Source organism: Styela clava, chromosome 2, assembly GCF_964204865.1.
Source record: "Styela clava chromosome 2, kaStyClav1.hap1.2, whole genome shotgun sequence".
Classification (NCBI taxonomy): domain Eukaryota; kingdom Metazoa; phylum Chordata; class Ascidiacea; order Stolidobranchia; family Styelidae; genus Styela; species Styela clava.
Window position 1 is genome coordinate 15,188,798 of NC_135251.1, and position 14,369 is coordinate 15,203,166.

The window sequence follows — 14,369 nt, forward strand, 5'->3', positions numbered from 1 at the left end:
GTATGCGTACCAAGTTAGGATTAGGCCATAATTTCAGGTACAAATACTACGGGAGTCACTTGGCTAGTTCACCAACTCGTAAGGAAATTGAAATAATAATAAAATTATTTCCTAACCCTAACCTGGTAAAAAGTACTGCATTCCGGTGTCCGCCATCTTGGGGCATATACTTCGGGTATCCCGAATGATGGATGAGGAAACATTTTTTAATATGACATTTTGTTTACCTTTTATGCAGTTTTAGTTTATGCAATGGGTTCAAGTTGGTGTCTAATAATATTGATAATATCTATATCAAGGTAAATAAAAGCTCCATGAATTTGATTGTTTTTATGTTTTCACGTTCACTCAAGGTTAAAATATATATGTTAGAATTTTTATCCTAACATTTCGATTTTTATCAATAGTTTTCAACGAAATCTATAATTTTTACAGAATAAATCTCCCGTCTGCGCAATTTGTGAACGCAACTAAACTAGTTCGAGAACCAACTGAAGGTCGGTACGGTACATTGATAAGAAATTTGATAATTTATAGCATCAAACAATGTTTATCAATATTTTAATAATATCCAGCTGTAGATCAAAGTTCTTCCTTGTATTATTGAAAGTAAAACTATTTACATATAATGTGCATAATGCTGATACTGCACGATTTTGGTAAATTGTTTATTTTTATACAGCGTGTTTTAGCGCATAATATTGAAAGTGCTTGCTGATATGTCTGCATACGAGAGATTTTTGAACTGTTCCTTATTAAATACGTCGAATGAATACAAATTTCCAGGCTTGTCCATGGGAATGGGATTCCCATGGAAAACGTCCCATGGGATGGGATAGCACAAATTTGTATTTCCCATGGGACACGTGGGACCCGAAACCGTATGATTTTCAGGAAAATAATGGTAAAACATTTCATTATGGACTTCGTGTCCATATATTTGAGAATAGCTCTCTTGTTAGTTATGAAATATATTCAGCCTTAACAATATACTTCGTACATGTATAATAGTTATGAATATGAAGTTAACAAAGTCCGTAAACGTTATTGTTTTGCATGTCTATTCGTACATGTAGTCCTATTTAGTAGACGCTAAACCTAAATTTAACAATTTTTATTGAATTTTATTCCATCGGGAATCCCATGGAATGGGATGGGACAGGCATAATTGCTATGTCTCGTGGACAAGCCTGCAAATTTCTCAAAATAGTTTTCATTTTGTTTTGATACAATTAGACGACCTCTACTACTGATAAAGTATTCTCTTTGTGTTCTGTCCAGTTGCGTGTATTAAAGACCCTGATGAACATATTTTTTGACTTCAGCCTATGCGTATATGCATTACCCACGACAGAAATTTGAACAACATTTTATCAGAGATATGACTTGGTATTTTGCGTCTGATCCCAAAAGAGGAAATCGAAATATTCGTTTGAATATCTTGTCGAATAAATGTCTCCACTTATTCAGTAGTGGCGGCAATAATCTGAAATAATACCCTTTCGATGGTAAAATTATTACATCATAATCCGAAAATGTTGAATTTGCTGACTAATCCAATCGGAAGCGGATCAGCGGTCAGTTTTCGTTTGTCACAGAATGGTTTTAACTTCCAATCAACTTAGATGTGGTGCCTTTCTCCCTATACTATACAAAAATATCATTTGTAAAACTTTACACGATTTATAAGTTATTTCAAAAATAATATTTTTAAATATTTCAACAGATCTGCTGAGATGGGTGTCGCGAATCAGGTACATAAAAACAAATTGTATATTTTTTAATAAATATTTATGCAGAATAATATGAGACATACCACAAGAGAAACTCCTAATTATATACAGAATACAATTTAAAGCGAATGATGATTATCATATTAGTAAGTATTAGTAGATCAAAAAAGATCTACCAAGAATACAAAGTTGGTTTAATTACAGAGATTAGTCATCTTATTCAGTGGTTGACTATTTATTTTATCTCATGTTGTCAGGGGTGGGTATTTTAAGGAATTTATATTATCAATATATACCACACGATATATTAATGCTTATATTTTTCTGGTTCGGCTTAATCCGGTACTTTATTAGTTATAAATAGAATCAAAAATTGTTCTCTATCAATGTCTTTTTATAAAGGTTTGACTGGGTTCGAAAACACTCGCATGTATAAGTTTTAATTAAGATAAACTATCAAGCTGTAAATTTCATAAGTTTATAGTCATGATGTTGTAATCGCAACGGAAAGTCAAAGTGTCAGGGCATATATTATGGTGGTTTCAAATAATTAAAAAAATTTTCAGTGTACTAGTCACAGGGTCACTCAAAAAACGGAATCCATGAAGTTCCTGATTATCTCCGTGAAATTGGAGTAAATTATTTGATTTTGTTTATACTTCTGTTTGTGTATGATTGATACCCAAAAATTTCAGGAATCTAGGACGTTTTGCACAAAATTGGGGTTTTCGATAAAAAATGTTCCGAATCATGCACAAACAGAAGTTGGAGCATAAACAAAATTTAATAAATTTTTAATTTCTGTAGAAGTTATTAACAAATTCATGGGTACCGTTTTTTTGACTCAACTTGAGGAGCAACTTGGGGTGAGTTGTCATGGCATATTTTACACATTTCAGATTACCAAATGATACAACTTGTAAATTGAGAGGAATATCAGATCTTGGCATGAATGTAGGTGAGTTTATCAATACAAATCAAATTTTGTATCAATTTTAAAAAAATTCGAAATAAAAAAATAACTGGTTTTATTAATTTGATGATTTTCCCCAAACTCGTAATGCAATTTTCGTTTGCGATATTATTATGTTATTGGAATTTATTATTATGCTACAGGCTATTTGTCGAAGTATTCAAATTCGAAAAAGCATGTAAAAGAAAAATGATGAAACGTCAGCAGCAACAATTAATGAAAACGACTGTTTTCGAAATCATAGTCAAGACCTGATAATGAGGCAAAGAACTTCTGTTTTTTAGATGATTATGTTGTCCCTTCAACAAATTTACCTTGGATAGTGACGATTGAACAACATGGCAGACGAAAATGCGGTGGGATCGCTATTGATTCTAACAAAATTCTAACAACAGCTCACTGTTTTATTCGCAATCCAAGACAATCTAACCATAAGCCCACACCCAGGCCGTGGTAAGTAAATCAGGTTACTATTTCTTTCATTTTTTTGCATAAATAAAAATTTAAATGAAAATATAAAATAAGCATTATTGTTTTATGTTCATAAATATTTGGTGTAATATTTATAGATAATGTTGCAACTACCAATAATAGTGTAATCTATATCGCTGTACATAGTGTCATTTAATTGAAATATTTCTTATTGCAAAAAAAAACTAAATATGTATATGGAAGAGAGAGACGATATATTGGAAAGCTACATGTAACATCGCATCACCATACAAATAGAACCATTCAGACAAATCCAATTTTCTAAATAACAAAAGCAAAACGAACAGTATTTCAAATACTTCAATTGACTATGACTCGTCTTATATCAAAACTTCTTTCGTCAATCATAGCAAAATGCTGGAAAATTACGACGTCAGAAGTTCAAATGGAAAGAAGTATAATATAAAAAATGTGAAATGGCATAAAAATTATCACCGCGAAAGAGGAAATGCAGACTTTTACAGGTAAGAAAGCGCTTACTCTAAATAGCTCAATTCATTTCACATTTTCTAGATAAGAATGCACAAGATACATTGAATATTTACGTACATTTTACACCGGAAAAGATGTGCCGAATAAAAGTATTTTCTGAAAAAACACCGGTTTCGTTATTTTCAAATATTTTTTTGTGGTATTAAATAAATATAATTGAAAAACAACATGGTAAAGAGTTTTTATAGGTATCGTAGATCAAACAAACAATCGTTTCCTATTTTTTATTGCAAAACGGATTTGTTTTATCCATTAATCTATTTTTGAGTATTTCGCCTATTTTGTCGGATAGTAAAAGTGATAAGACAAAACCTTGCTACATGACACAAATTTATACAAAATGTAATTATATGGAGTTACTTTTTCAAAGAAGAATTCACACAAACTCACAAATGAAAGAATTTATACATCAATCGACAAATAAAACAAGTTTTCATTTCAGGATATTAGGCCTATACATTTATTGAGTTTATATAATAATAATCTTACGAAGACAAAAATAAATAAAAACCGTACGGACCTCCTGAAGTATGCGCACCACGATGGCGCACAACCTGAACTCAGGTTGTGTACCAGGTTAGGATTCAGGTTATGCGACATCTTGGTGCGCATACTTCAGGAGTAACAACCGTACAATATTAAAAATAAAGCAATATGAAACTTACAATACTGAATTTCAAAGTCTATGTCCGTCCAAGGGACTCTCTCTGAAAAATATCCAATAACAATTTATACTACAATGAAAAGAATGTTTGTTACAAGTTTAAGTACAGAAGATGTCACATTATGAAATGTGTATTTTTGGGGGTACTCCCGAAGTATGTGAGCCAAGATGGCGGACACAGGAACGTAGTATGTGTACCAGGTTACGGTTAGGCCATGATTTCAGGTTCAAATACTACGGGAGTGACTTGGCTAGTCCCAGAACTCGTAATTTAACTAAAAAATATAATAAAAAATAAGAAAAATTGGAATAAAATTATGGCCTAACCCTAACCTGGTACACATACTACGTTCCGGTGTCCTCCATCTTGGTTCACATATCTTTTTTTATGTATATCCAAATTGAATCAAGCGTTTTTTTTTTTGGTTTCTTCTCTTTAATATTTGCTTTGTTAGTAATGTTAGTTATACATTAGACATATCTAATTTCGTTTTAATACACTTATAAGATTCGACATTGCAGTTGTGGAACTCGAATCACCATTATCATGCGGTTTTACTCGTTGTTTGAAAACCAGTTATCCTGTTCCTACTAAGAGTCATGTGTGCTGGGCAATAGACGAAACAAAATCAGGTAATAAATCTATTGTAAAATGAAAATAAGAATCTACAGCAATCCAGCAATGAAAAAATATATTCGAAAATGTTGTAAAAGTACGGCTTAGTTTTTTTTAGTTTAAAATACTTTTGTATTGAACTTTTACTCCATGCTGACAATATTGTCAAAATAAAACAGGATTGCCGACTTCAGATCAAACACAACTACATCTCACAAAGATTGTTGTTACTCCCTGCAGGGAAGGCCATCGACCGCATCACAGAAAATTTCATTTGTGTACAAATAAAACAATGGCGGAGGTAAGATTTGTAACATGAGTATGGCGGTTTTCAGTCAACGCAATCTTGAAATAACAGCTAACCTTTTTCACCCACCCTAAACTAAATCATGGTAATTGAAATACATGATAAAATAGATCTATACTGAATAGAAGAATCTGGGTTAGTTGAGAATACGAATGACACTCCATCAACCGTCGTTTAAAGATAAAAAAAAGTAATAGGAAGTTTATATGCATTAGGGCGATAGAAATGATTATGTTAAAGAAAAATACCAACAATATGATCAACAACAACATAATAAAAAAACGATCCGTATGAACATTTCGTGCCCAATAATTCATACGAATAGATAATGATATAGACATCAATAATAGAACTTTATCGTTTTGCTATTTGAGTTCAAACAATTCAAAAGAAAGGGGGAACTATATCTAATTCATGAATAAAATGCATAAGCCATAGCCGATTTGGAAAATTGAATTACTGCGTGACAAAGCCTTGGAACTGAAATTGGTGTCTAAATGAAACCCACTCACCGAAAATTGTACTCAAAAAATTCAGAAACGAGAAATATGACATTAAGTAATCAATCAGGAAATCACCTCAATAGTGGATGGGATCAGAGATTAATTTTGTCAGAGTGAAACATTCTACAAAGAAAAATTTCCACGGTTGAGCTGTTTGAGAGAGGAATGTCTTGAGTTGAATTATCTTGAAACCCTAAATTAGTTAACTTGGATTAGTGTACACGGATATTGTATATATACCAAAAAAGTGGACTTGTCATATTTTCATGTTTATAATTTTTTCGCTTAGTCCAAATATACGTTTTATATGAAGATTTCATGTCAATTCTACTCTACGACTTTCTGAACACTCATACATAATTTCCGAAACCCATTTGAAAATTTTCGAAAGTATCAACATTAATCACAAAAAACTGCCGTATATACATACATACAGATGTAATAGAGGATTTTATGTCAATCAAATAGCGGTAAATGTCAATCTTCATTCAATATAAGTGAAGATACATCAATTATTGTTTCAATACCGCTATAATTGGGCGTTAAACTTACATCGAAATTGAAAACACATTGTAACGCCGGTCAACCTGGTTGATAATGTCAATCAAATGCGGAATTTATCGCGATAAACAAACAAAGAGTTCCGACATAAACAAGTCAATCTTTTGTACAAATAAATTTAAGAACGTATGTCTATTATCATACTTACATAATCTTTTTCTGGTGTTCTGAAAATGCATGAAATATTTTCCGTAAATCTCGACATTTTTCACAAAATTGTGATCAAAGCAAGGTCAACTCAAGTTCTGTTAATAAATACGGATAATTTATTCAAAAGTGAATCAGCCCATAGAAGTTCCAGAAGTTACTTCCAACACACCAGGAAATACGTATTTGAATTTCAAAACGAGTTTCAATAGAAGTGAATTATATCGTGCAGCCAGTCGACGACAAGCAAACGATATCAGTTTTAGCAAATGGTATCCATTTGTATATTTACTTTGTGACTTGTTCTATTTATATTCGTCGACTCGTTGACGTGTATACAGACATTAGAAGCGCAGGCAAAACTTATATCGTTTTATATCGCGGCCTTTCACCAGTTGTCATGAATTGCCCTTGTCGGATGATAAAATGAAAAATATAATACTCTTTTTCATGTCTTACCTACAATTGCTCCATTACTACAATTGCAACCACTACTAAACAGCAAAATGCTCACCTATTGCCTAATCTAATGGAACACTCAAATAAAGTTAGGTTTACTTAGCGGGAGCTCTCCATGAAATTTTGCAAGTATTGACTTTCACGAAAATGTAGTTTGACATTTTTCGAGAATGTAATTTTGTGAGGGTTTTACTTTGCGAAAGCGTACTTCTTCAAAAACCTAATTTTGAATAAATGTACTTTTGCCAGAATTCGGTCTTGAGTGTAAAAATTACTTTGCACCAATTATAAATTCCCTACAATAGAAATGTTGTGGCATTTTATCCTAGCCAAAAAGCTTATTGCCCGCCCTACTTTTTAAGCACGTACATGTAAAAAACTGCAGTCTCGGAAAAAGTTTTTGCATTGGGGGTTAGGCTGTTCGCCCAATGCGCTTGATAGCACGTTGGCTGCTCCTGGTTAAAACAATATTATGAGTTCACTGTTCATCCACACCCGCTCATCTTACCTAAAACCGTCAATATATAGATAAAGATTACAATTATAAGAGCAAATGGATTGTGGTATTATATGGTATGTCAATAACAGATTATGGTCATGATTCAATATACAATTTCGTCTAGAAATATAAACCAGATATACAAATCACTGACTTATGGCTTTCATCTTGCTGTGTATAAGTTTTCAGGAACTTGCACCTTTCATTATGTCTGATAGACACGATAAAATTCACATAATGAAAAACAAATAATAAAACAAAAACATATTCGACGCAGTTAAATCACGTTGGAGATCGTCAAGTATTTCTCTTTGAAAGAATCAAATTATGCGCTTTTACAGAAACGACATTGAAGATATCCCCAGCTAACATGACAATATATATTGAATACCAAAATGCAAAGCAATTTACTTTTGAGCAACGTGCGGTACAAACAACAATTATATTTAGTTTGGGCAGTGTCGGTTGGTTTTTCATTAAATACAATTATGTCCACATTGCCATCATGCTATATTTGGCTCCAAGACTGAAAGATGAAGTCTTAATACCAAGTAAAGTAAATCAAAATTGTTTCATATTTCCAGGGACAGAGCGGACAGCCAATACTCTGCACCGATATGAAAACTGGTCATTATTCAATTTCCGCATTGATATCTCAAAGAAACCCTAGAGGCACTGCAACCGTGTTAACCAATCTATATCACGATGTTTTTCCAGATAAGTGGGCATCCTGTAACTCAACTATTGGAAAATTCCCAATATCACCATCTTAAAATAGATGACATCTTTCGTTGTTAAACACTGGATTCAAAATATTTATTTATTTATAGTTATAGTTATAAATAATGTTGGCCTAAAAACATACTTTTTAAATGCATTTCAAATATAATGAATGGGATACGTGCAACATTTTTGTTAAGTGCAATAAATTTTCACCCATAAACTGATAAACAAATCGCAAATTTAAATATTAGTTAATGTTTGATATCTTTCATGTATGATTTGTAGTGAATTGACACCACTATTCTATAACCATCCACAAAATTAGCCCATTTATAAAGTTCTCATTGCACTCCCAATTTAACCGTCAAATACGACAGGGTTTGACGGGAGCTTGCAGAAGAGTGGGTCCGCATGGATTCGACAGGCTCGCAAAGGTTAATGCGAGTAAAAATGTTGTTAGTAGAAACCTGCTCGCAACAGGCATTTTTATTGAATCTCTCGAAACATTTTAAATCGAGGGAATGTGTAATATATCATAGTGTATATGAACTCAATACGTTTATGTATGTGTCAGACTCAGTATTACAAACTTGGTTTTCCAGTATTACATATTTCAGTCCAATTTCATGTCCTTTAATATCGATATTGTTTGATGAAAGAGGTGAAAGAATCATTTCTAAATTCGTTTTAATTTCTAACTACGACTTACACAATAGAATATATATTTCAAGATATTTTTGTCTATGCCACTGTGATCTTGCGTGTTTTTATCAATGAACTTTTAGCTGTATATATTGTTTATTAATAAAGTGTAATGCAATGAAACTAGTAGTCATTCATGGAACGGTTTTTCATATATGGTGATTTTGAGACCACACCTAATCGATAAGGATTATTGGAAGAAACTGTGAAAACGGAAATGTTGTGAAATGTCAAAAAATATTATAATTCTGGAAACCATATTTATTCAACAAGTACACTCCATTATTAAAAAATTGCTGTTAGCAACATGAAAGAATAATACTGAGAAAGACAGCAATGATTCCAAGTAAATAGTAAATGAATAATAGTAAATGGTGATTATTCAAACGATTTCAAAAGAACGAGTAAAGTTGTATTTATCACCCAGACAAATCGCTGGTACATCGGTGTATGTTTTTTCCTTTCGAGAATAATTGCACTTTGCAAATGTTATACAAATAATTGAAATAAATTTGAATACTATAATGATTCCTCAATGCAAACAAGACTAACCCGCATAACATTGAATATTTTGAGATAAGACATCACTTCGCATTCACAAATTGAATTTTAGTGAAATTTAAACTTGAAATTACGATTGCGAACACAAATCTATTAGAATGCGATACCACCAACAGCAAAGTTGTAACTTTATATCCCGTAAAATTTATTCCTGTTAATTACTGCCATATATCCTCATGTCCACGTGTAAATAATGAATCAAATAACCATCAATTAGTAGATAATATTATTCCTAATTATAGGATATTAGCGACAGGTTTTGCTAAACAAGCTGCTCTTTTTATTGTCTATGAATAACCTTACCACTTTTAACATGCCCGTCGTCGCGTGCAACCTGTCCACAAACATATCGTAAAAATAGAATATGATTGAGTGCTTTTATGTTCAGCATGAGATTTTATCAGACACCCATGCTGGTATTTAATAAACCATGTAAATTTTCTAAAATTATGTTTTATATTGTACATACCTAAATACAATTAATCATGATTATGAATACATGGGAGAAATGTGTTTATGGTTGTGTATCAATATCAATTTTTAAAATGGCGGAAAACATTGGAATGCAATGTTATTAAAAGATCAATACATTGCGTGCTCATATGAAAATGTCATCAAAGCAAATACAGCGAACAAAACTCCTTCGGGGTAATGGTTCATCTGACTTGTAAGCTTGACGTGGAATATATATATAAAAAAAAATAGAACACTGAAGCGGCAGTGTAGGCAAGAAGACCTAAAACAATCATAATCCGCCTACTGGAAAATATTTTGTGGCACTCCTCTAAATATTATTTTATTCCAGTCAAAATTTTGGAAATTAAAGTCTTGTAGGTCGCGTTTTCGGTAAATCAATAACCAATGAATAAATCTGAATTGATTAAGTGTATTTTTTTTTTTTTTATGTGAAGCGCTTATTTGATATGCCTACATCTGTTCTACATTCAATATTGTACCTTATGTAATTGTTTTCACATACGCTATAATTTTATCAGAAATTCCATATTGCATTCCAACACGCATTCTTTAAATCTTTGTCGAATTAATCGTAGAAAACACATGACTATGTTGCTGTAAAATCTTGTATACTCTTGTTCAAACATTAAATTGGTATGAAGTATATATTTAATGTGTTATTTGATTAGTAATATCTAACAAATCTATATTTGTTCAACATATCAATGAAAATTTCCAACGTTTTGTTGTTTCAAAAAATAGTTTGGCGCTGTTGCCCACGAACTTTATTTCGAAATGTTTTGGTTGTAATATTGAAATACCCACATTGATGCATCGTAAGCTTATATAATATCTATAAAAGCTAAATATCTACATACAAAAATTGATTGCAGTTGCAAACATGAATGAATACGAAAACATTGATGGAGTTGAGTTTCGTAGAATTGGAGATGGTGGATTATCAGGTATTTTTCGTATTTGCTTTCTTGCTTCATACATATTATTAATAATTACCGCTGTGATTTTGTAAACTAATATATGCATGAAACTACTTTATGAATATATGGTTACAGAATGTTAGGCGCAATAAAACTGGGAGGAAAAGGCAAGTAATCTCTATATAATAAAGTTTACTTCACACTTCCTCAGACACAAACCCAAACTGAAATTTGCGATGATCATGCAAATACCGCTTTTAGCATTGCATTTATCTTATTGAAAAATAAAATGTATTTATTATTGTGGATATGTTACATCGATGCCCTGCTATATTATTAGCAAATTTCCCGGGTGAAAATGGCTGACTAAAAGCAGGAATGTATTGACGAATATTTTATTATAGCACCTCCTCTGAATAAGAGACCAGATGAAACGAAAATTGCACATACGACAAAATGGAGATGGATTTTCATAACAATTGGCTTCTTTGTTATCTCTGGCATATCATCTACAGCATTTTATCTAAGTTGGAAGGTAAACTGCAATCGCTGAAGTCATTTTATTCTCTAGGATCCATTTTTGTGTAATGCGTCGGAGGTCGCTTCTTGGAAATAAGCCTTGGTGTTAAATTTTAGTTCAAACTATTCTGTATAGTACAGTGTATACGATCTGAACAAATTGAACTACAGCATATTACAGAGTTTCTGCCCCAAAAATTGCTTTTAGCGCATCAAACATTCATTTATAAATGCGTCACGACTTTATTTAACGAATGTCCAGAACATTCGGGTTTGGGGTCACTTCTAATTGGTCGAGCAACGACTACTTTTAGTTACGTACGTTTTTCAATTGCATTGTTACTGTATGTGTATTGTGTATTCCTGCAATAGCTATACCAAGAACAAACGAATAATGAAGAAATGTGGAGGGAAGCGCTGACAAAGATAAACATGACCATATTCAAAGGTATGGAAATTTTTGTAAACTGAATACATTGACATTAGGCATTAAATTCTGCATTATCTATTACCATGGGCTTGTCCATGGGACATATTTTTTTTTCATAAATCATCTCATGGCGATTTATGCCCGTTCCATCTCATGAACCAGTCTGGTAACTAATCTAAAAATAAAAAAGGCCATGTGTATTTATTTATTTATCCGGTGTCTCACCACGAATCAAATAATAGATAAAACCAAGTGTAGTGCTGACGTAATCAATTTTGCTATCATAAATAAAATGTGTGCTGTCCCATGGGACGTTTTCCATGGCCACGGTTGACTATTACTACTGCATTCATGATAATTTATTAAGGTTATTTGTTGAAGAAACTCTATTTGTTAGACTTCTCTAATAAAACAAACACTTCTATGGAAATAAAATGTGTACAAATAATACATTTTATAGTGTGTTGTGTAAAGCAAGAAACCCAACCAGGAACTGCTAACGGATACTGATGATAATTATAATTTGAATAAATAATTCAAGTATTTTTTGCATAATTTCATAAACATTCAATATACAGTATGCAATGAGGCACTTCAGCGGAAAATTTTCACTTATTTCTGTATTGCTCTCTTGTTTAACTACTACGCAGATTCACGTGGATATTCATATTTGGAATATGAATATTCTACCCCGACCGTATCGTAAACTAGGGCTGGACTACGATGTTCTCCATCCATAGGTTCCTGCAATATATTGCTTCATCCAATTTGTAGCATTTTGTATCGAATTTGAATGAATAGACTTTTACATAACGATGCAACCCGATCTAAACTTGGTCGCTTCAACACAACTTGTAATGTATTTTGTATGTTTAGAAATCCAGAAGAAATTATCAAGCTAAAAACATCCATCCGGAAGTTTCCAAATTGTTGGGATTGGTAATTTCAGTTATTTAATGACATCGTGAATACGTTTACTTTTCTTTATATAAGATATACGATACAAAAATTTTAAGTGAATTGTACTAGTTCTATTTTATGGTAATGATTGCAACATGGCTATACAGGCTTACATCATCATTTTTGTGGGCAATTTCAATTTCAGATATAAAAAAAAACGCCCGTCAGGTAAAGGAGGAAACATGCACCATATGTACTCATCTAAGTATGCGTTAATGGATACATTTCCATGATCATCTATAGCTGAACTTAAAATTTAATTTTATGATAAAAATTCCCTGGAACTGCAATCTTGTGATTTATTCACTTTAGGCGGCATAAAAAAAAGTGAGATAAAGCGATTCGTACATTGTATTTTTTTTGCGTATGTATTGTTTATATATATATATATATATATATATATATACATATGATAACGTATACGTTGAATATAATATTAATGATGGGCTATTTAGTTTATAAAACTTTTTTTCCTATAGTCGACCACAATACGTTTTTGTATAAGGGGTAAGACCGGCAGTAAGATCGGGATCTTTTATATGAGTTATGTTTAAAAAATTAAAGAATTGTTTTTGTTGATATGCTAGAATTTGCTGAATGAGAGTTTGATGACGACGAAGAGCCGATTTGCGTTATCTGGTCTTTCAGTTTAACGACATTTAAAACACATTCGTGCTGTTGTTACGGCCATGAAGAAATTCATTATTTATGTGTATATAAAAAACCTTTTTTCTCCTAAAAATTGTACTTTTCCGATTTCGAGAAATGAAACACTGTTTTTAGTTTTTATATAGTTTAAGACAGTGCTTCTCAAACTTTTTTTTTCGCGACCCCAATTTTCATAAAATCGAAGCCTGCAGATACTCGCGACCCCACAACTAGAAACGTTCAGCTAATATATGAGTTTATTTACAATGTACCCGTATATTGACTGAAAGTGAACGTTGGCGGGGAACATTGGCACAAAAAATATATGAACGAGTCCGGCAAAGCGCCGGAAAACAGGATAACCTCAGAAGATTTGATAACACATGGCATCGTATGAAAACCACGGTGTAAAATCTCTTAAATCAGAGTTATAACGGTTCTTTGGCGAAACATCCATATTGTAAAATTTAATGCAGGTATGCTCAATAAATAGGTCAAAATTGAACTATTGTAAACCTATGTGGAACTAATCAAGCTGTCCCAACTCTACAACGGATTACAGTAGCATTCTTTCATTTGAAATAAAATGACTTGCTAACAACGACAAAGAAGACAGATTGCTACACAAATAATACTAGTCTGCTCCACGAGTCTGAATTTTTTAACATTATCATCATAGCATCACCAAACAACGCTTTTGCTAAGAGTTGATATATTTCACCCGCAACGTATCAAACCGGCATAATTTGAGGAGCATATTCATGGCATGTCGATTTGAAATGGGTGTTGTTGTGAAAAGCACCCAGGATTTTTTTAACGTGGGGAACACGATGTATCTGAAAAAAAAAAACATACGCCAAAGATACAATTTGTAACGCCGTAAGACGTTTCAAAAACTAAATATTGCATGTTGTTTATAACAAAACTCCGTTAATTTCCTTGTTGCGTGTCGCTCGACTCCCTTTTGTCAGACGTCGTTCGGAGAA

At 32.3% G+C, this 14,369-nt stretch overlaps 1 protein-coding gene and 1 long non-coding RNA gene across 2 annotated transcripts; both read left to right on the plus strand.

Moving 5' to 3' along the window:
* The first annotated feature begins 2,609 nt into the window (after positions 1-2,609).
* Positions 2,610-8,252, plus strand: LOC120335455 (tabserin-like). The gene is made up of 6 exons (XM_078119920.1): positions 2,610-2,691; positions 2,991-3,159; positions 3,549-3,662; positions 4,863-4,987; positions 5,150-5,271; positions 8,031-8,252. Exons 1-6 carry the CDS (start codon positions 2,610-2,612, stop codon positions 8,217-8,219), a joined length of 801 nt encoding a protein of 266 aa, XP_077976046.1. The 3' UTR covers positions 8,220-8,252.
* A 2,514-nt stretch (positions 8,253-10,766) lies between these two features.
* LOC144431414 (uncharacterized) lies at positions 10,767-12,885 on the plus strand. Its single transcript, XR_013479987.1, has 4 exons — positions 10,767-10,853; positions 11,231-11,361; positions 11,718-11,793; positions 12,652-12,885. It is a non-coding gene; the product is annotated as an uncharacterized LOC144431414 (long non-coding RNA).
* The last annotated feature ends 1,484 nt before the right edge of the window (positions 12,886-14,369 follow it).